Source organism: Aplidium turbinatum, chromosome 5 (genome assembly GCF_918807975.1).
Source record: "Aplidium turbinatum chromosome 5, kaAplTurb1.1, whole genome shotgun sequence".
Taxonomy (NCBI): Eukaryota; Metazoa; Chordata; class Ascidiacea; order Aplousobranchia; family Polyclinidae; genus Aplidium; species Aplidium turbinatum.
Window position 1 is genome coordinate 32,117,198 of NC_137476.1, and position 22,829 is coordinate 32,140,026.

At 38.7% G+C, this 22,829-nt stretch overlaps 2 protein-coding genes across 4 annotated transcripts in view; one reads left to right on the top strand and one right to left on the bottom strand.

The window, feature by feature from the left end:
* Positions 1-9,609, top strand: part of LOC145770425 (VWFA and cache domain-containing protein 1-like) — a 29,396-nt gene extending 19,787 nt beyond the window's left edge. Inside the window, exons 19-24 of the mRNA XM_082582069.1 lie at positions 87-273; positions 1,880-2,044; positions 2,683-2,792; positions 3,628-3,746; positions 6,311-6,447; positions 7,657-9,609. Of these exons, the coding sequence (XP_082438195.1) occupies positions 87-273; positions 1,880-2,044; positions 2,683-2,792; positions 3,628-3,746; positions 6,311-6,447; positions 7,657-7,800 (862 nt within the window). The 3' untranslated portion in view covers positions 7,801-9,609. The remainder of the gene's footprint in view (positions 1-86; positions 274-1,879; positions 2,045-2,682; positions 2,793-3,627; positions 3,747-6,310; positions 6,448-7,656) is intronic.
* The window catches only part of LOC145770424 (VWFA and cache domain-containing protein 1-like), a 43,174-nt gene continuing 29,565 nt past the window's right edge, over positions 9,221-22,829 (bottom strand). For 2 of the 3 annotated variants that reach the window (XM_082582066.1, XM_082582067.1), the window contains 9 exons: positions 22,354-22,538; positions 21,013-21,123; positions 19,972-20,097; positions 14,973-15,180; positions 14,331-14,519; positions 14,052-14,155; positions 12,846-12,961; positions 10,862-11,016; positions 9,221-9,806 (listed from right to left, as the gene is read on the bottom strand). In XM_082582066.1, the coding sequence (XP_082438192.1) occupies positions 9,249-9,806; positions 10,862-11,016; positions 12,846-12,961; positions 14,052-14,155; positions 14,331-14,519; positions 14,973-15,180; positions 19,972-20,097; positions 21,013-21,123; positions 22,354-22,538 (1,752 nt within the window). In that variant the 3' untranslated portion in view covers positions 9,221-9,248. The remainder of the gene's footprint in view (positions 9,807-10,861; positions 11,017-12,845; positions 12,962-14,051; positions 14,156-14,330; positions 14,520-14,972; positions 15,181-19,971; positions 20,098-21,012; positions 21,124-22,353; positions 22,539-22,829) is intronic. The other variant, XM_082582068.1, reaches the window with a different exon arrangement.

The following is a 22,829-nucleotide window of genomic DNA, read 5'->3' on the forward strand; positions in this document are numbered from 1 at the left end:
AAGGCATTTCCACCAATTACTGTACATTTCATCATCTCATGTCGTCTAAATTGTCCAATCTTACTAACTGACAGACAACTATACAGATGTCTTGTGATTGACAATGGTGGTTATGTTATTCTGACTGATGAATACATAGCTGGCTCATTTCAATCCGAAGTTCACTTGGCTGAAATAGAACCTCAAGTCACCAGTGTTTTGATCCGGAAGGGGGTTCTGCAAAGGGTCGAGTGCTCAAATGTTGCGTCAGGCTTGCTCCAAAGAACTTACTCGGTAGGTGCTGAAACTTATTACAGTGCTATTCGTCGTATTTGTAAATATTACTGCGGCAGTGGGATGACGCAGCGGATAAGGCGCTCGCTTTCCAATCATGCAATCCTGGTTTGACTCCCGGCTTAAGCTGGTTGTTGAAAAACACCGCTCATCTCTACCCAGCTTGTAATAAATTGGGTGGCGTAGTTGCTGAAGGAAAGGCGACCGAGAGAAAGGAACTGGCCACCCTACTCTTAGTGCCACCTAATGGCCACCACTCTCGTTAGTGCCGATGGCTTAGTAGCCTATAATGAGAACATTATCTTCTCATCCCCCGATGCTTGGATCAAGTATGGGACTCACCTTTACCTTACTTTGGCAGTTATTTTATCATTGTCACCTTTTTCAAGCGTTATGTGGTCTGCATCAGCCATTTAAAGCTTTTACTTGTGTGCGAAACAATTAGGATTAAGCTTCCACAAATGCCTTCTCTTTCCCAGGATAAAGTTTTATGTTACAAATAAATCAATGTACAGCAGAGATGTATTTGCGGGGGCCTTGCAGCAAGTAAATGAAGACTTAAGTTCTGAAATTGCTTAAGTCACATTTGAACAAAATTTTCTCTCGACAAATGGCTTCCCGTGCCCCATCCTGCAAGTAACATCTGAATTCAAGAAGACGAGAAGCGTTACTTGTCTACAAAGAACCCCCACCCGAACGGCACAGCTGCAGAGAGCAATAGACAGAAAAGTATTGATGGTTGAAATCTTTATCATCGGACCAAGAAAGCTTCTTTGAAAGCTTCTTTCTTGCAGTTTCGCATACTTGTAGACTGTAGATGTTTTGAATCATTGACGCAGGCCTGGTCACCGAGATTGACAGAGTGAAATTTACGCTTATTAAAGTGTGATTGTCATGTTCTTCCATTGTCGTATGGCGTCAAACGCTTGCTCCTTCGCCCTTATCACATCACCCAATATATGTTGATTTTGAAGTTAACGTTTTCTATTTTAACAAATAATTTAATTAAAGAATCGTTTTTGTTTTCGAGGTCTTATTTTAGTACGGTACAAATTATACCAAAATACAATTGTATATATGTTTGCTTCTTGTGGTTATGGCAACTTCTTTACCATATTTCTCTATGACGATTTAAGATTTTTCAATAGAATTTTAATGGCGCCGTCTGGTCTAAACAAAAGCGAATGTTACAAGACGTCAGATCTCTATAGTTCACAGCAGGGATTCATAGTATAGGGCTGACCAACTCGGCTGGATATCTGACAAGCGGAGTGTAAAAGTGTTGCTAAATAATTTTTAAATTGTTAGAACAACTAGTGTTTTGGCATTTTTAAAGAGTAGTGCTCGCCCAAAGCTTGTCCGTTTATTTATGGGCAATTTTTGAGCAACTGCTACTTTAAAAATGCCAAAATGAGATTTTTTCTAAAAATTTAAAAAATATCTGGCAACATTTTTACAATCCGATTCTCAGATATCCAGCCAAGTTGGTGATCTCTATGCTATGAATCCCTGGTTTATAGCAAAACTGCTGTTGTAGTTTATAAACGCAAAAGTTGCCATTGTAGCTGTGCAGCTAGGCGATCGTTAACAGTGTACTTACCTCAAGATTTCAGAACACCAAGGTGAATTCTGGGGGACATACGGGCGAGGTTTTTGGGATTTTTTTGGCTTCAAACTCCTCCCTGTTCCTGGAACAAACGCCTTTTTAATTATTCGATCTGTATCTGACAGCAAATGCGTTAATGTTTTCCATTGCCATTGCCAGGAAAACGTATGTTATTTGTTTTTTTATGCTGTTGTGCGTATGCTTTTATACATGCAAAGATATGCTTTTAGCAAAACAAAGCAAGTTCACCATGATTTATTCTCAGTCTGTAACGTTACGATTAAATAGGCTGATGAGCATTTGTGACACATTTCTTATTATTATCATCATCAAATTCGGTCTTGTCCCTATTAAAATGGGTGGCCGATTTTTTCCTTGCAGCGATTGCCTGCACTCCTATTCTCCATCTTGTTTTGTCCATCGCATCTTCTTCCTTTAGTCCGACTTTGTCTGCTTCACTCTTTACCTATTCTTCCTATCTTCTTTTTAGAAGTCCGCGTTTCCTCTTCCCATCCGCCTTCATTACTTCTTGGTGCCAAAAAATAGTATAACCAAACTATTTTTGAAAATACGTAGTTAATTTTATAGTAGACGTAATACATTTTAGTTAGTACATTTTAAACTAATGATAACTTATCTGGTGGTATTGCAAATACCCGAACATGACTCAGAAAAGTATTCAAAAAGTATTGTCCATAATACTATGTAGTGTGTAACACCAGACCTCTTGCCATGAGCATGTTACTTTGCTTGCTCCTAAATCTATATTGTATGTTGAAAGCCTATGTGATGTCTTTTTGCAGGTCTATGCTGAAGATAAGCTTTGCAAATCGACGTGGAAGGACAGATTCTGTGAATGTCCTTGCCCATCTAACAACCCGTACTACGAGTCATGCTCCAATACTTACACAGCGTAAAATTGTGGTCTAATTGTTGTATTTTTATTTTATGCCATCTCTCAGCTCAAACTTTGAACCTAAGTTGTGATTATACGAAAGGTGGTCAGCTTACGACAAACTTATTTTACATGCACATTGTTAGCGACCTTCTTAAATTAGTTTTTTCCACATAATATACCATTTTCTTAAATGTAACTTAAGACTTAGACTTGGCAGGAATTGCAAGCTCCAGATTGAGATGACTGGGCCTACTTAGCAAGAGAAATACTTTTTGACATCAGCAAAATCTACAATCTTGTTGTCAAATCTAACCAAGCTATAACATTTTTATGCAAAGCATATGAGAATCTGTTGTCTTCGTATTGAACCTTCAAGGTTGGCACTGCATTCCGATATGACATTTCACCCTCCAAACGATTTCAGATCATTGCCGACCGCGTAGTTATAATTTGCAAGTCGCTGCAGCAGATGAGGTTTATTAATCAATCAGAAGGCAACATTTAAATCAGCTGATTGCAGCCCTGCGACTCATGCACTTTACAAAATTAAATAATACGAACGTTTCGCTGTGCTAGAAGGTTAGGGAATACTCGTTTCGATAACGTTAGTTCGATTCCCACTCCTACGCTACCATTACTCTTTTTTTTTTTTTTCTGTAATTACTAAACGAAGTTTAAGGCAAGAATCGAAATGCTGCAGTCAGCTGGTTCATAGAGAAATTCGCCCGGTGAAAATACCCCACCTGCTGCCGCGACCTAATGATTACAAATACGCTTCCGACCACATGTCTTCAACACTTTGTCTTTGAAGTTTGCTGCTCTTAATGAAGCTCACTTTGTATTCATACAGTGGCCCCACTTCCCCTCTGCCTTGCACGCCAGAAAGCCCAAGCATCACGCCTCTGAGCATTGAATACGACTTGTCCTTTTTACCGAACTGCTACAACATATCGTTTCAAAGGTTTATAGGTTTGTTGTGGGATGCTTTGCATAATATGTAGGCTATACTTGTATATTCATTTTTGTGGAATAGTTTTGTTGAAACACCTTTAACAAGGTCATCAGCAATACAGCGTGTTGCAACGGAAACTTCGTCTGATTTTGGTCATGAATAAAGTACAGCAGCAGACTTAATGCACATTAATTTTATTCAATGTTTGTGTGTAATTTTGTTGATGTAACTCGCTTGAAAATCATCATAATCCATCGTCGGTTTGTTCCCCACTAGTGGGGGTGGCCGATTGTTTCCGCGCAGCAATTGTCTTAATCCCTTTTCTCCATTTCACCCTGTCCCTTGCATCTTTCTCCTTCAGTCCGACTTTTTTAAACTCATCCTTCACTTGTTGTTTCCACGTTCTTCTTGGACGACCGCGTTTCCTCTTCCCATCCACCTTTAGATCTAGTGCCTTTCTAAGAAAACTTCCTTCCTCCCTCCTTATCACATGTCCATACCATCTTACTCCATTTGCCCTTGCCAGTTGGTCTATGGTCTCTCTCATCTCTAGCATATCCAACAATTCTTCAGTCCTTTTTTCTCTTCTCGTTTTCACCCCACATATTGCTCTCACCATTGACTCTCTCTCAGTACCCATGTCTCGCTACCATATAGCATTGCAGGCCGCACACAGCTCCGATATACTTTTCCTTTCATCCTTAGTGAAAATTTTCTGCCATACAACATTTCCCCACATTCTCTAAACTTTGCCCAGCCCAATCTTGCCCTTGTTGTCACTGCTGCTTCAGATCCACCACTTCCATTTATCCGATCACCCAGATAACAGAAGTCTGTCACTGTTTCGATGCCATGGCAGAACTCATCATCATGGCCTTCCACTTGTATTATAATATAATATAAATAACATTGTATTTTACAAATTGCTGTGACTGAAAGAATTATTTTAACACCATCATTATGTACAGCACCCAGGAACATAGTTATATGCACTGTTGATGTGGCGCCATATACAGTACAGTAAATGCAATAATTCTGCATTATTATTATGTTACCGGATAAAAAACACAACCTTATTCTAGTAACAATCAACACAAACACAAACAAACAAGTTTCAAATCATCATCTCGACCAACCCTTCAAGACAACTTTCTACTTTCACTTTACTACGCTGAAGAGATCGGAAGATCGAAACACTGGCCTTTGTCCGTAGTTACTTTTCGTAATGTCTTTTTAGACATTCTTTTTGGGTCAATAATACTTTTAAAGAAATAAAAAAGAGTCAAAAGGCATGTAAATTTCACTCTGTGTGGAGCTACATGTACTTGAGAGGTTAACTGTTATTTTTTTATTCACTTGTTTATTCTAGTAACTGTGAATTCAAAGTAACTGTATTGCTTTGTTTTGCGATGGCTTCCTATTGCCTCCATCGGGTTTGTCTTTGGTTTTTGATTGCATCATTTTGCATCATTTTTATTTTAGGATGTACTGTTTATGACAAAAAAATTGAAATAACAGCGTCATTATATTCTATTGTTAAGCTACTACCACTGTACTTAATTTTTAAGCAAGGTGGCTCAGCTTAACAATCGAAATAAAAGCATCACTGTAGCAAAACTCAAGCAAAATTGCTGTGTTTCACTTTTTTTGTCCAAAAATGACCAAAAACATGTTTTTTCAAAATAACTCCTTTTCTGTTGCAGTTAGCGTTTCACACTGTATTGACAACAAATAGGAAATCGTCCCTTCCGGTCTTTTGGCGCAAGTTCCAACTCTCTAGCTCTTACCATATTCGTGATAAGGCCAAAATAGCAAAAATCCGCTAGCTGGCGCATCAAGATGACGTCATAATGAAAAATTAATGTCATTTTTGAACTCAGTGACGAAAATCCAGTCAGAATTTGACCCGAACCCAATTTTCCTGAAAAGTCCCCTAAAAGTGGGACACCCTAACGTAGATGCTTCAAGCTGTCTTTAGCCGGAGGAGTGTCTACCATTTCCAACAACATGCTTGGCTGACGCCAGGAAAGGCATCCGGCCATAAAATACTTGACTTTGAACCTTAGGCCTAACCGGATAAAGAATGAGAGGTTATTGTCATAATTTTAAGGAAAGTTCACTACAAAATGTTCCATGAAGTCTCACAAACAGATGATCACTTTACACATCTTGTGATAGTTTGGGTTAGTTTGCACCAGAAGAACGTGTATCCAGGCCCGGATTTAGGGGGGCAGAAGGTGCATGTGCCTCGGGCTCCCCTTTTGAAGGGCCTCCCGACGTAGAAAGAATGTGATTTCGTGTTTTTTTTTCTTTTAGCCCTTGAAGTTTCTGCAAAATGCTGTGCAGTGCTGGATTAATGTTACTGTAGACGTAGAGATGGTGTTTCGCTCCGTCGGTGCGAAAATTTTTTTTGCACGGGGACCCCCGATCTAAAAATGCCCCGGGCCCCCATCAGCTAAATCCGCCCCTGCGTGTATCATGTCATTTAACTAAATACCTGGTGAACAGCCTGATTCAATTTTTAGCATTGATATAATATGATGCTTTCTTGCATTAACGATGTTCATGATAATCTGTGCAGAAGCGAAGACTGATTACACTTACCACATAGTTGGGAGCTGTCTCGGAGTGGTCGTTCTCATCATCTCATTATGCTTCTTCTGGTCGCATCCGAAGATTGAGGAGCGCAGGAAGGAACGCAGACTCAAAGCTCAAGAGGTGAGTTGAATTTACGTCCATCAAGAGTTGGTGGCGGTTTGGGTGAATAGAAGGAATGAACATTAGAAGACTTAATTTTTTTCCAAATAAGAGACTTATGAGTAGCAGTTACCTAGAGTTGCCAGATTATTTGAGAAGTGAATATTGTTTTAAATACCGTAATTGTTCAGATGAAAACTAATAAGTTAAGGGTCACCAACGTCGTAGCGAGAAATTAAAGCAGGGGTGGGAAACCTGCGGCCCGCGTGACTGTTCCATGTGGCCTGCGTCAAAATTTCTTTACCCAAAATATATTGAAACAACAGCTTAAAAAGAGTAGGTTCTGCATTCTCGGTATATTGCGAATGGCCTTCGATGACTAGTTAATCTATGATAGAAGGCCATTTGTAGCAACAATGTGTATGTCACAATGTGTACGTCACTACTTCGCTGCATTTTTTATTTGTAAATAAAATTTCGAAATTTTTACTGGCCAGCAATACTAAAAAGGTTCTCCACCCCTGAATTAAAGGCATCGTTGTAAAAAAATCATTCTTTTTAGCTTAGAACAAACATTTTGGTCTAGCATGTAAACAAAAAAGTCTTGGTCATCCCCACTATCCGGCAGGGACGTAGTCTAGCCATGGTTGGGTTTGGGAGAGTAATCGCCACCCACCACAAAAGAGCTTTTAATGATATTACTTTTAGTCATATGGTAGCCTATTACAATGTTGAATGACGTTTCATAAAAGTTTGGCTGCATTTAGTAGCTATACTTTTAATCAAACTCCTTATTTCAAATATTAAAAGTTTTGTCCCCCAAAAGCTGCTTTTGCCCCCTAAAATTTTCTTTCTAGCTACGTCACTGGGTACTGTACATTGTTGAAAGGATTGGATTACGGGGGTTTCCAAATAATGCGACCTTATTAGAACAATAGATGCTTAGTGCAATCGCGGCATTTATCTTCCATTACTTTTTGTGAATTATGACACTTCCAATGTTTGGTTCGTAATCATTGTTTAAGGTTATTGTTACAAGAAAAACTCTACCTCTACGGTGCCTGAAAATGACGGCAATCAGATGAATCCATTAGAATCAACGGTTGGTGCAATTAACCAAACATGGTACTGCGAAGTACGTTAGTTCTGAGAGCCTGGCGTACCTTATTAGCCCCTTTGTGTTGTCAGGACATGATGATGAATCATTGTTACGTAATCACTGTTTTGCAGGCGGCCATTGAAGCCCTGAAAAATGACTTGATGAAACCGAACGAAAGCGAAAAAGTTAAAGGTCACCACCACTTTGTTTACTCTCACAAGATGACTCGATTATTCTCCAAGCTGAGGAAGTCAAATCCACGCTCAAGAGTCTAGCTCAGCGTTCTTTTGTTTTTCGCTTAAAACAACGATTCTGTATCCCAACAATGGCGGACTTCATTCTATTACAAGAACCTACTGCAGTGCTGAGGTTGTTTAAATGTAGCCTATCACGTCGGCTAGAACTTGGCCGTTGAGAGGATATTTTGGGGTCAGTACCAATGATGACCTCGGGCCCCAAATCAAGAGACTTCAACTAAGGAAAGTGTACTATTTTTCAAACTTAAAGGCCCTTTAGAGAGGTTGTGGGCCTCTAAAATCATTTCGGGTGCAAAAGCCTACCCCCTGGACCCCCTGTCAACACTACTGACTATCACAAAGCCTTAAGAAACGTTGCATTGGCGTGTCATGTGATTTTCGAACAGTCTTTCATGCCAATGAAAGAACAGAGTTTATTTTTACTTATAGCTAAGTTCTCATCATCGATGCAAAAAAATATACTTTCTGTAGGCGGTGGGATGGTGCAACGGATAAGGCGTTGGCTTTCCAATTATGCAAACCTGGTTCGACTCCCGGCTTTAGCTGGTTGTTGAAAACACCGCTCACCTCTACCCAAGTTGTAATTAAGTTGGTGAGTATAATTGCCTACTCTCCTTAGTGCCGAAGGCTTAGTACAATGAGAACCTTATCTTCTCATACCCGACATTTGAATCAAGTATGTGACCACCTTTACCTTTTTATAGGCCAGAAGGTGTTTTAATAAGAGTAGAAGCAACAAAACGCGAACGTCGAAGCGCAAATTTGAAGCCGAAATGATAATACTAATAAATAGCTTAACAAAGATGTTCACTTTCTACGTTAGTTGACATAATATTATCGTGAACAGTGCAGGCTACAAACGTCTGATGTGATTACTCTTGTGACGTTTTCATCACATCGAAGCTTTGCTGGCTACTTTTCGCCTTAGTTCCTTTCACAGCATACATGGCTATTGCTTTGCGGTTTATCTTGTTGGTTTACGGGTAGACCAACGAATTGTTACATGGACAGTATTTTCTGACTTTTCTGTTTATTATTCTGGGCACAATGCTACTATGACCAACTTTCGAACCGGCCCATAGTTTATGAAACACCATGAAAATTTTTTATCGCCATCACCAAAAATAAGGGTCGGCTATTGAATTTTGCGTAAGGAATTTATAGGAGTGCTAACGCATTTACAGGACTGCTCTCCATTTAGCGGCATCTAGAAGTGAATGGACTAATTCCCCGGCAACAACACTTCAACACTCTGCCAATCTCGGTATAATAAAAAAAAATCTCGGTAACCGGCCCTGTGTCAGGAGCCTCTACAAGTATGCGAAACTACCAGGAATACCCAATCAAGGCTTGGTCAGTCCCAGGATGAAGATTCAAAACCAACCAAGGGATTATGAGATTATGCTCACATGGCACTAACTACAACTTTGCAACCAACTGGAGTACGCAATTGAATAGTAGTTTATTTAATCAATATTTTCAATTTCTAGTGCACTGTTATCAGGTGGTAACGTGTTGAAATCAGAGCTTTCAAATGGCTTTGCTTTAGCTCTCGAATATTCATTGCTTTCAGCGGATTGCTGTTGGTTCGTTGACAAAATCGTCACCGGTGCATTGTGGGTAGAACTAGAATAACCAGATGAATCACTTCCGGTGATTGTTGGCAGATGCTGCGAAATTGTACTGAACTTCGTTGACTCGTTTTTTTGGTCTTCATTTGATGCGTTCTTGCTCATACTGGAGCTGATGTCACTTTCCATAGATTGCGCTTTTGAAGAGATAGTTTGAATGCTGACTTTGTGAAAGTTAGGCGCGGGTACATATCGTATGGAGTTTATGTTTTCTGGAAGCATTGAGCTTGTCTGGGTTTCGGGAAGACATTTGTCGTTCGATAATATAGATGAACGATCCTCTTTTCTTTCTTTAGAAGTAATATGTGCGGAGGATGCGCTTGACTTTCTGGAGACGGCTGATAAACTTTTATTGTCAGTTTGTCTTCGGCTGCTTTGTTGGTAAGTTGGAGTCTGGAATATAACTTAAGGTTAATTAAACCAGAGAAGATGGGTTACCCCAATAAACAGCTGAGATCGGTCGAGTTTGAAAATTTTCCAAAAACTAAAATTCTAAGGTTTAGCGGCTTTTCCGACCTCATAGTTTTACAAACAAAATTTGTTGTGTCTTCAACAAAGTGTCGCCTAATTGACCAAATATTAGTTATAGCCTAGGCCAATAGCACTTCTCAGCTCAAAATATCCTGAAAGGTAGCCTATTGATTTGAATAAACTTGCTGAAAGATTATAGGCTATTGCAATCGCAAAGATAATGAAATAGAATTGACGGACCTATATTTTTATTTATCCTTTAAAGTAGATAAGAAATTTAGAATTTTTTTTTACCATGGACATTAAATTTCACGTGCACGAACAAATTGCCGAAAGGACTAAGGTTGTGAACGATAGACTAAAACACACTGTGGAAAATATCGATTGCCTACATATAACACAAAAATGAGTTTCGGAAAAATGTCTATGCAGCAAAATGTCTTTCAGCAAAATGTCCTTTCGGCAAAGTGTCCGGGTACCAAATTTCATATGTCGGAAAATAAAATTCTAAGTGCGGGGAAAAAAGTGTTTCCAATTAAATAAAAAACATTTAACAAAATTAAACCTTAAAAACTCGCTAAAATTTTTTCCACTCTAAAAATTGTTTATCTCACTCTAAAAAGAGTTGTCAAAGATATTATTTGAAAATAAGTCATGTAGGATGTGTTAAATAGTTTTCAAAGGGTCTAATAAAAACAATCACAAATATGCTACTTCATTGCAATAAATCTTATAGAGTTTCTATACATCTAATGTTTTTGTCTGTTTTTGCCAAAGTTTATAATTGTGCTCATCTGCAAAAAGGTTGCATATAGGCTAAGGCTGGATTCAAGTAAGTAGGCTAATTAGGCTACTCACTTGAAAACCTTTAACTTACTTATTGTAAAGTAAACAAAAATTGTTTACTTGAATCCAGCTTTAGTTGCAGAGCGCTAATGTTTGACAAAGTAAGTTACACTTGTAACTCACAGCCCTACCATGCGATGTGTTTCTAGTGCTTTGGATTTTGCCTTTTCTGTGACATGAATTTTCTTGTACCGTTGTCGCTTATATCCGCAGAAAGCGCTGATTAAAGCCACAGCTGCAAGGGTTGGTAGCAGCCACGTTAATATATCCGTCACTTGTATGCGAGCTGAAATATAAAATAGCACATTAGGTTAGCCACGAGAAAAGACAAATGTGCACAACGTTTTGTCCAGAGAAAACTTGTCCACCCCGATAGCTCAGTTGGTAAGCGTATGACTTCGTGAATGAAGAAGCTTCAAGATCAAGCGGCGTTGGTTCGACTCTCGGGGTATTCGCTTGAGCAACGCATTCTAAGGACTACTCTCCATTCAGCTGCAACTAATGGATGGAATAATTCCCTGGCAACAAGACTTCAACAATCGGAAATTTCACTCTGTTAATCTCGGTAACCGGCCCTGTGTCAAAAGTCTCTACAAGTAGGCGAAACTACCAGGAATAACCTATCAAATCAAGGCTTTATTGTCAGTCCGAAGATAAAGATTCAAAATCCAAACAGAGTTTGTGCGTGCTTGTGTGAAAAACAACTGCATCAAACTAAAGCAGGCTGTAGGCTACATCACCATTGTAGATGCAACCCAGGGCCGGCGCGTCCATTAGGCGAACTAGTCAGTCGCCTAATAGTCGAACCGCAAATTTGGCAAACTCGTCTGGAAATAAGGACTTGCATTTGCAGAGCAGTCGCAAGAGCTTAAAGATTGCTGCAATGTTTGCAAAACATTGCCTTACAATCAAGCAAGCATATTGACGCCAATGAGATAAAATTCAACTTTTCGTCAGTCCCAAAGAAAAACATTTATCTGAAATTTTAGTATAGGCCTATATCTTTCTTACGAAAACAAATGTTTCATACGTTTTAATTTTTCAAGCGACTGAGGGTTGGTGACACAGACGCACATTGACGAAGTTATGTTACAAATTGGGCTTGCCTATAGGCCTACATGTTGGCACACAGGATCAAAAGTCAGTAGCCTATATGCCAATTTATTGTTTTTCTATCAATTTCATCGAAAATTAGGCTGATAAGAATTTTTGCGACCTTTACAAAAAAATTGTCGTTATATTTGTAATCAATATCTCATAGTCACAGTCATGGAAAAACTGTGCGTGTTAACAGGCCTGGATTTAGGGGGGGCAAAGGGGACAGGTGCCCCGGGCCCCCCGACTTTTGAAGGGCCCCCCTACGTGGAAAAAATGTGAGTTTGTGTTATTTTTTCTTCCTTTCAGCCTTTGAAGTTTCTGCAAAATGCTGTGCAGTGCTGGATTGATGTTACTGTAGACGCAGAGGTGGCTTTTCGCGTCGTAGGCGAGAAATTTTTTTTGCAGGGGGGGCCCCCCGATCTAAAAGTGCCCCGGGCCCCCCATCAGCTAAATCCGGCCCTAAGTGTTAATAGAATGTTAACTAACGTTTGCATTGCAAAATTAGTCATTGATCAAGAATCTACAGTCAAACAAGCATTAAATTGAACCCACATAGTCTTATAATAACCCCGCTAGCCATTTAGGCCATCCAATCAACTATATTTCTCAGCAACCGATTGTAGCAAAAATTGAATGCCTACACCGTGTTTTGCCCATAAGGCTGGGCTCATCAGTCCCTTGAAATTTCAAACGACACACCAGGGCGTTACAACGCTTAGTTTGAGAATCACTGTAATACACAAATAAAGCACAGCCAATTTTTAAATGTCATAATTTATAAAGTCATGCTGAACGTTCGAAAAGTTTCACCTACCCCCGGAAAACGTTTTGCGGAACCCGATTGAGAACCACTACTCTACAGCCTGTTTCACCCTTATTGGAGGATCATCAGAAAGTCCTTATTCAAATAGAATCTATTATAGCCTGCCTAGGCTATGTGTAGACTACAGCACTAGAGCACAAGCAATCAGCGACTAAACGTCAGTAGGTTATACCGTACCGTTCTCACAGTCCTACCTGTGGATGTACCAAAAGAGATCTCATAACAATTCGAGTATTCGTTCGGGTTGGAAAGCAATGGAACGGGATTCTGTATTTCTCTTGTCGTTGGTGTGCACAGCAGAGAACCTTGGCTGTAAATGTAAACAATAAAAAGTTTCCTACTGAAAGAGAGATGTTTTTATTTGTCTTTCCAGCACGAAAAAAAATTGCATAATTACACAAATACAACACATATACTGCATAATGCAGAAAGGACTGGCAGCACCGATCAACCTTGCGGTTTCCTAGTCTTGGTGCTGCCTGTCATTCAGTAACAAACGACCGTTATTAAAGTACAATCGGTCGTGTTCAGCAGCGTTGACAAGGGGGACTTTTGAACATGGGGCCGTGATAATTTTAAGGGCCCAGAACCTTTTCAAGGGGCCCGCGATCATGAAGAAACCACAGCGTATTCTTTGGATATAGTGCGTTTTCCTATAAAGTTTATTGATTTGGGTCCTACAAATTTCATTGGTAGGCCTACAGGACCCAAGATTATGTATCAACGGCCCTGATCGTGTCGTAGGCTACGGAGGGTGGTTGATAATGACAAAACAACTGAACTGATGACGTTGGTTGCAAGCTCTCCATTCAGCTGCATCTAATGAAGGGAATTATTCCCCGACAACAACACTTTTATAATCAGAAACTTCACTCTGTCAAACTCGGTGACCTACATCAGTGGTTCAAAGCCTTTACAAACAGCCTCTGTGAAATTGCCAAGATTAATGCACTAAAGAAGCTTTCTCAGTCAGAAGATAAAGATTCAAGTCAAACGGAAAACATTCATATGTCAAAGATTAAAAATATATTTTTTTATATCTTCTTAATTTGTATTTTGAACAGCTGCTGTCTTGTAACATTATTTGTGATTTTGATTGTAGATAAATAGGATTAAATGATAGCCTACAACGATACATAAATACAAAGATAAAATGCCAAAGCAACAATAGGTTTAATAAACCTATCATAAATTAGCCTACAGCACGGTAGTCAAAGCGTTACCGGTATTAAAAAAACTAAAGTTACCGTGCAATTAATACTTAAAGTGATGGAATTAATTAGAAGTGGTGTACATTGTAGGCTTACGTTGTTGTAGTGGATTAAGTAAAAGCCATTACGCACCAGTCGTAATGTACCAACAAGAAGGGTCACATTTTTGGACTTTACAAAAGAACTTACCTGGAAAACTTGTATTCGTTACTGCACGGAATGTACTGCGAGTTTATTTGCGTACAAGGGCATTCGCACATTGTATCTGTCCACCAAGAAGTCGTGCAAGTTTTCTGAAATACACGAAGAAACTGTTTTAAAAACCCCATAGAAAATTTAAATTGCCATTTGCATTTACTTTTTCTTGGTCATTGTTTTCCCGATGCAATGAGCATTGCATGTGGATAGTGGTAGGCTAGCCTAGGTACTTTCAGTAAGTGCTGAAAAAATAAAAATAAAAATGTTTACCTCAGAATTGCATTCGCATGTCGAACAATGAGAAGAATACGAGATAGAAACATCACACGATAATGGTTCTTCATTTATTGCCAATATAAATATATTCGTGCCAGGAACGCTGAGAAAGGAAAATTCTTGACACAGCTGTGATCCTGTTGGCTGGTAACTGCCTTGATATTCCACCTGAGTCTGAGATATCTTCACGAAAAAGTCAAAGTACAGTAGACAATAACAAAGTTTTTGTTTTTAAAAGCAGGTAGATTGACTTTCCCGCATGCAAGCACATGCCTGGGAGGTTCTGATAGGCTTTGGCTAAATAGATAATAAGGAAACGAAAGCAATCTCTTTGTGTACGGAACCATTATACAGATGCTATACGGCTTGTCAAAGATAAAGCCGAATGCTAAATGTTTTTGCAATCACTTATTAACACGACGCTTTCGACACAGAGTTGAATCTACTCACAAAAGCAAAATTAAAATGTACTTAACAGTAGGCTACTTCAGAGAGTGATAAATTATTAGTTCTCAAAGTTCCCACTACAAACGTTATTCTGAAGTATTTAAATGGTGATTTCGCTGCTGTACCTTAGGCAAAATCATCATTTAAATACTTTAGTGTTAATTTTATCATTTTGCTTTACCAACGTACTGCGTATTGCCATTGGAGGAGCGTACTTTCTGCAAGGGAACAGCTGACTCGCTCTAGAATTTGACTTTTTATGAGAACACTTGCGATTTGTGGCTCAAGCTCAGTCAAATGCTTCACAATGGGTTGATTTTTGTTGTACTCGATGTTCAAATAACTTTTCGAAGCCACCACGTAACCACCAGTGTCCACTATGTAGTATCTTGGAGAGCTAAGGGTAAAGTGCAAATAATAGTCACAAAATAAATAATGAAAGCAATAATATTATATTGTTGTCAACTGCATAGTGGTGAGAACTCTGGTGCGGCACTTGAAAGGGCACGGGTTCAATACTGTTTATGAGCATGCTGTCATGTCATTGGCAGGACACTAAAAGTCATGCATGAAGATGGACATGAACATCGGCTTCCCGGCCACTTAGTGTAAATCTTCAACCACCGGGTGTAAGTCTGAACAAGACAAAATACTGTAGTTAATCAGTGGAATAATTAGTTGTTGTTTTAAAACTAATTCGAAGCTAACACTTTAGTTTATAGGCTGCTTGACTAGATGTGCAGAAACACTTCTATAACTTTGAGAAACTTCCTCGATCAAGCTTGCCGACAGGGTATGGGATGGAATGGAAGACGTTTTTTTCATCTTCCCTCCTGAGATTTTCTTCCATTCCATCTCAGAAATCTCCTCCATTTTCCATTCCATCTTCCACCTTCACATTTTGTGATCTACGCGTTGACTATGTCACAAGTAAACCAAAAAGCCATAGGCTAAATTTAAACTAAAAATTTAACAGCAGTATTTTTCTAAGGATTACGTACCGTTTGGTGTTAGAACTAGAAGAGTAGATTGATTCTATAAATACAGAAAGAAACAACACGTAGCACAGTTAAAGAAACTGTAGTAGTAGTCCATGCTGGAGAAGATAAAAAGTAACGAAAATACTTGAGAAGCATCGCGGACAATTAGTGTAATAAAAGCACAAGTTAAAGTCATCATCGTCGGATGATGTGGTGGAGGCTAGTCCTGCGTGAGTTTCACAAACAAAAACACTAGTAGCGTACTGATGGGTGGCAGCCATTATGGCCTATGTGAGAAATTTTCACTAGGGGTACGAAGAGTTATTCTGGGCCCCCTTCTCACTCCGGCCCTTATTGTTATGGGCAAAACGCGTGATGTTTGCTTAGGCGTGTTGCACACCACACAATATTTTATTGCAGAATTGGACATCTGGTGCGCAATAATAGTATCAGGCTGCAATAAAAACTATTATTTAGTGTTCAGTGTTGTGCATATCATGTGATCTGTCCCTCGCCAATTTGTGTATCCTGCATTGAAATCGTGTGTCAGTTGTTGATGATGCTGTTGAGAGGTGTCGCTTGTACAGCTTTAATGTAAAATTTTCAAATTCATTTATTTATTTTTCTTAGATGTAGCCTATAATTATTCCGGATGAGGACACTATGTGGTGTCAAAAACGTTGAATTTAGTAGTTTATTCTTGTTTTTTTTAGTGTGTTCAGAGATGGGCAAGATCACCAGTATTGGTGATCTTGAAGATCAAGATCAAGATCACCAAGAATAGGTGATCTTGAAGATCAAGATCAAGATCACCAAACTATGTGATCTTGAAGATCAAGATCAAGATCGTGATCTTGAAGATCAAGATCACTTTCAAGATCACTTTTTGTGTACTTGAAAAAAAAATGAAGTTTTTGATCAGTGATGTTGCAAAAAATAATTACTATAAGCAACCTGGGTAAAGGTATATAGTTGGTATTGCTAACTTTTACTTTTAACTACTCGATCGCTGGCCTAAGAATTGTGATAAGTTAGTGACTGTTGCTATTAGGCCTATCAATTGTTGATGTAGTTTGCGTAGAATCGCAACGTCACACCCAAGGCCGAGGTTAATTACAGTTGTTCTGAAAAAGTCGCAAAATTTGCAATTAGTTTTATACGTTTTATTTATAATAAATAAATAAAAATAAACTTTGAACTGCATCATTTTTTACCAAATTTTTGTCTGGTTCGTGGGAGTTTTTATTCGTGTTACTAAGCAGTTTTAACTTTCACTGTATTATGTCAATGTTTATTGCACCATTTACCTATCTGGCAACCTTGATGCTGTTGTCTGCTATCAAAAAAGTTCAGAGGCCTGAGGTCAGACAAACCGCTCCATACTCAGACCTTAAACAAGTCTTGGTCTGGTTGATTTGCTGCAATACACCACTTTACATGACCAAAGTCGGCGTCCTAGAGTCCAGATTTTTTAACGCCGCCATTCTAGAGTTTTGAAACATCTAAAATTGAGTCAAAGAAAGAAAACATTTCTTTAAAATTCACACATGGAAATTGTGAACAAAATTAAATCATTTTTTATTATGCGTCAACATAAAGTACACGGAAGTTGACTTCTTCATTATGACCAACACAGAAAACTTTTTCAATTTTGAAATGGCAACACTGACCAGATTAGACGGAGACTATCGTCTTTTGTTGGACACATATTATATTAACAGTGGCTTAATGTTAGTAGTTGCCACTAACTGCTTTGTACAGTACGAGTTCTAAAAAAATGCCTTTATTTAGGAAGTAAAATTCAATTTTAAAGTGATCTTGATCTTATTGTTCTTCAAGATCAAGATCACACAAAAAAAGTGATCTTAGATCAAGATCAAGATCACCAAAAAAAAAGTGATCTTGAAGATCAAGATCAAGATCACGATCTTGATCTTCAAGATCACTTGTAATCTTCAAGATCAAGATCACGCCCATCTCTGAGTGTGTTTAATAAAACATGTTAAATCCGTTAACGTTACTGCATGAGTGTTATATGTATCTGGTACAACATGTCAAGCTCCCTACCAAGGCTCAAACATAATATCTTCTTAAAACATAATCAAATTAATCATCTGACCAATAATCTTTCTTCATTAACTTTTGCATTCACCACATGCCTAGCGGAAATGAACGAAGTCATTTTTTTGACTCCGGCTTCGCTCCTGCTACGAAATTCATTTTGAAGTGAAATAAGAGTGAAACTACCTTTTTCTAATGGTTTTTAAAAAACACTAAAACAGCCCAATAATACCCGGGCTTTTTAAAAAACACCTAGCGGTTGGGCTTTTAAAAAAACGGATTTTTCTTAACCCTACTTTTGCAACACTACGCCCCCACCCGGACGGGAGAATAACCAACTTTATGATTTAGTTTAGGGTGTTTTTAACAAATATTTTTGCATGTAAAGCATTAAATCACCACTTTATTGGGCCCCTAGTTTGCGCGCAATGCATTCAATTAATTTTTTTGCTCTTTTTCTGCATTACGCCCCCCCCCCCCGGGACTAAAGAATAACAACTTTTATGCTTGAATTTATTCGTTTAGGATGATTTTACCCAAACATTTTTACGCGTGAATTATAAAATCACAACTTCGGGCCCCCCAACAATTACATTCCTGGGCCCTCAAGGGTACGCCGTACCCTCCGTACCCCCCTCTCATAGGCCTTGGTGGCAACCACAAAAAATTGCATAAGCTGCATTACATGTATCAGTGTTTAAGCCTACCAATCGACAATCATTTGAAACTAGGCTACAGCGCAGCTAAAGCTGAAATATGACTCTTCTGCCACATTCTACAAATGTAGGCCAAGCGCTACGCTGTTCTATACATATTAACGTCCGCCTTGCGTCGGTAGCTCAAAGCCTCAACAAAAAGTAGCCTATGCGAAACTGCTAGGAATAACCTATCAAAGGCTTGTCAGTCCGATGATAAAGATTCAAAACCAACCAACCTATTGCACAACGTTACTTTTTTTCAGGTTGCAAATACTTTCAAACGTTTACTTTTGAGACATTTCTGTTTTGTTTCAACTTTGCCATTGTAGTTTTTCGTTTCGAAATGTACAAGAATCTATTTCGTTTAACTGCCTTCTCGAAACAAAACCCACGAGAATCTCCAAACATAGAATACAAGTGTCGTATGATGGAATGCTGTCAAACGTCAAGAAGTTTCCTCGTCTTGGGAGAAGTGTGAATCGTTTATTGCTTTCTGATTGGTCAATTCTGCCTAACGACAGTAGGTTTGACAAATACGCGTTACGCAACAGTCCCGTTGGTTTAATACGAACCGAAAATCGAATTATTTCAGCAAGCAACGTAATATTTTACATGTCCTGATAAAGCGTTAGAAAGTTAATGATGGAATTGGGATGGAATGATGGAAGATTGTCTTCCATCCCACCATTAAGATCTTCCATTCCTTTCCATCCTTGACATTTTCCATCTTCCATCCCAAAATCTGTCTTCCCATGGCCAATTGGAGATGCGACCTGATTTGTCACATTTTGCAGATTTTGATTACAGCTACTGCTAGTGCTTGACTGACATTTTTTGAGATGTTTTTACTTTTTGCGGTTTCCTAATGACAAAGAACTTTTTTGTTACCTTGGGGAAGCAGTAGCAAATGAGAAAAAGTAAGTTGAAAAATGCAAAATCAGACTGTTATTGAAAATTAACAGTCTGACTAAAATCTTCGAAATCAAATTTTCTTTGTTTTTCAACATATGAGGATGTTAAAGTCTATTGTGTCATCTGGGGAAAAGAATAAAGATAGCGTAAAAATATCATTTTTAGAAAAAATTATTTAGACGTTCGCCCAAAGTTAGAAAAATCTGGAAATCTCTGCAAAATGTGACAAATCAGGCCGTATCTTTAGGTGGCCATGGTCTTCCATGCCATCTTCCATTCCCTTCCATCCCATCCCATTTCCTGCTTGCCGAGAGGCTTCTCAGTCCCAGTTGTGTCATTCAAATAGCATAATTTAAAAAAATAAACTGTGTAAATTCAGTCTAAGAATAGGGGCATGTGTATTGATTTTCGATGGAAAGCGTACACATTAGGAATATAATTTGCATCAAACGTTTTGCAGGTTCACAGAGTTGTTATGTTCAAGCCGTGGTTCACGCCTTAGAGTTTTATGGTTCAAATTTTAAAGTTGAAGCTTACTTGGTTTGTCCGGTAGATACAAATTCTTCGTATACTTCGTCAAAGCGTTGAAGAAAAAAGCTTAACGTTATGGCGGTTCCAATCACACCAAACACCTCTTTCGTTTCATTTTGAAGATTGTTGGCACTGCAAAAACACAACTGCTGTTAAATTTAAAAATTACCTTTTGATGTTGCGCTAATATGACAAACCTGCAAACAGTGCCGGTCTTTGGGATGTGCAAACCGTGCGATCGCACAGGGCCCGCAAATTAGGGGGCCCGCAATTTACTCAGAAAATGCAGTAATTTTGTCATTTTCAAAGGAAAAATTCAACAAGTGAATTCAGCAAAGGAATTCGCAACAAGAAAACATAGAGACTCAACGAATTCAACCTATTTCGTCGCCTGAATATTTCGTACCCTGAAAAGATCGAGAAAAAAAAACGACATAGCCGAAATCGCTGATCGGAGTTGCCGCAAACATTTCAAAATTTCTCGATCTTTTCAGGGAACGAAATAAGTCGAAATTTAATTTTGCTACACGATTTCAGGGGACGAAATAGGTTGCATCCAGACTCAACATACTGTAGAGACATAGCTTCATTTCCGAAAAATGCCAAAGAAAGCATGATCTTATCCTTTTGCTATGCCACCGGACAGCACCATTTCACAGTAATATTCATACCTAAATTTTTGTTGAACATGCTCTCAGAATGTCCCAAATTCAAAGTAATTTTTCAAAATTTTCTGGGGGAGGCCCCCCAGACCCCCCGCCGCTGGTTGTCGTCTTTGGCGATCACGCCGCCACCGCGCCCCTCCCCTTTCAAAGTACCTAGCTACGCCACTGAATTGGATTATTGTCATTGGGGCCCACAAAGCATATTCCGCACAGGGCCCGAAAAACCCTAAACCCGGCACTGCCTGCAAACATCAGTTTCTCAAGAAAATGGTTGAAGTACCAAGATGATGCTGCTAAGGTGGCAATGCTATTGTTTTTTTGTAAAGACTTGTTTGAGGAAATGCAATTAAATTTTGCCAAGTCATAATTTGTAACATGTTACCTTCTTTTGAGCAACGTTCTAGAGATGGTTATCAGAGGGGCTGGTACAGACAGCGAAAGACTTGGTTCTGTAATCGCGTACAAATCGTTTAATGCTATTGCATTTTTATACCTAGAAAACAAGTATTTATGTCAGAGGTGGGAAAGCTTGTTCAATGAAAGAAACATTGGCGGAAAACTGCAAACAGGAGGAAGCCGCAAGGAAAATCAGTAGTGTCAATTCAAATACCGGTACGGTAAACAATGCAAGTTTTATATCAAGAAGCTTAATATTATAAAAATAAAACAGCAAGATTTTATCAGCACTATTTATCAATATTAGGTTTTTGTTTGATTTGCAATTCATGAAATTTTGGACGATGTGTTCCAAAACGGATATTGTGCTACATGTAGTTCCTAATAAAAGAAAAAAGATACTTTATCACAATGTATTGTATCGATAAACGTAATGTCTACGCTCAAACAGTCAAAAACATGATAGCCTACTATATTCTGTTTTTACATACTAGACTAAACTAAATTCTTATTTTACTGTTTGATGGCTGAAGTAGCTATTTTACCACCAGAGAGCTGAAGTGGGCCGGGTACCCAGAAGGGGGCCTGGTAACTTTACCATCTGACGGCTGAAGTGGCTGTTTTAACCTCTGATGGTAATCCTTTAGATCTGATTATATTAAGATCTTGATAATGTTTGAAGTCGCGGGGAATCTTTTAAATCCGGGCTCTCTAAATATTCCTGGCCCGGGTCCAAAAGTACCACCTAGACCCCTGTGTTAACGCCCCTGCTACCGATTCAGAAGCAGACGCACTAACTACTGAGGCACTGAGCCGGTAATCTATGTTTTAATACAGCTATGAAAATCAGGTGCTAGTTTTGTCACAATAAAACACGTGGATAAATGAAAAAAGCTTGAAATATGAGGTAACAACACCATACTAATTTGGGATACCACTGCTCAGATAGTAAAACCACAAAAATCATATCGACGAAAATGGCAGTTTGCTAACCGTAGGCTACATCTATTTTGAATAAATCAGAAAGGGCTCTTGGTCGTAATTACAAAAAGAAGTAGCCTATTCCACTTCATACGAAGCTTTTTTTGGATGCTAAGAGTGATTTTAGTAAAATTAGCTTTAACTAAAGCACACTGGGTAGGGTTAAAATACAAATTGCCTACTTTAAAACAGAACAATTGGTTCCTTCGGTTTCAACTTTCTGAATTCAAACTGTTAACCATCAGACATCAAGTGCAAGTTTACTTAAGAAAGAAACAATCTGTTATTATCAAGAATTGTCAAATAAGTGAGCTATTAATTTAAGAAACCCAAATTGCTAACTTACCAATCTCTGACTTTCGGGTCAAAATCACTGGGCACTTGAAATCCAGGAAACACACTGAATACACCATTTTCGGTGCCAAGAAGCCGTACTATGACAAACTGTGACATTGTTGACGATTCTCTGGCGGAATTAACCCATAGACTTTCAGCCTTCTTAGTGACTAACACATCCTCTTTTATGCGTTCCTAAATAATAGAGTAAAGGTAAAGTTCAACCTGACGTTAAACACTTTTAGTGTCGAGAAAATGTAGCTTTCTGACTATTATTAGCTGCCAAATGGGGCATGGTGACATCATTACGGGTCACAATAGACATCATTAGACGACAGTGGCAAAAACCCTAACATGATGACAAGATGTGAAATGTTTTCAGCTTTTATCAGGTTTTGCTCCACAAACATTCGTCTGTGTTCAAAACTACATCTGGTGTCTTTCATGGGCTACCCACCACCCCGAAAATAAGAATCTATTAAATAT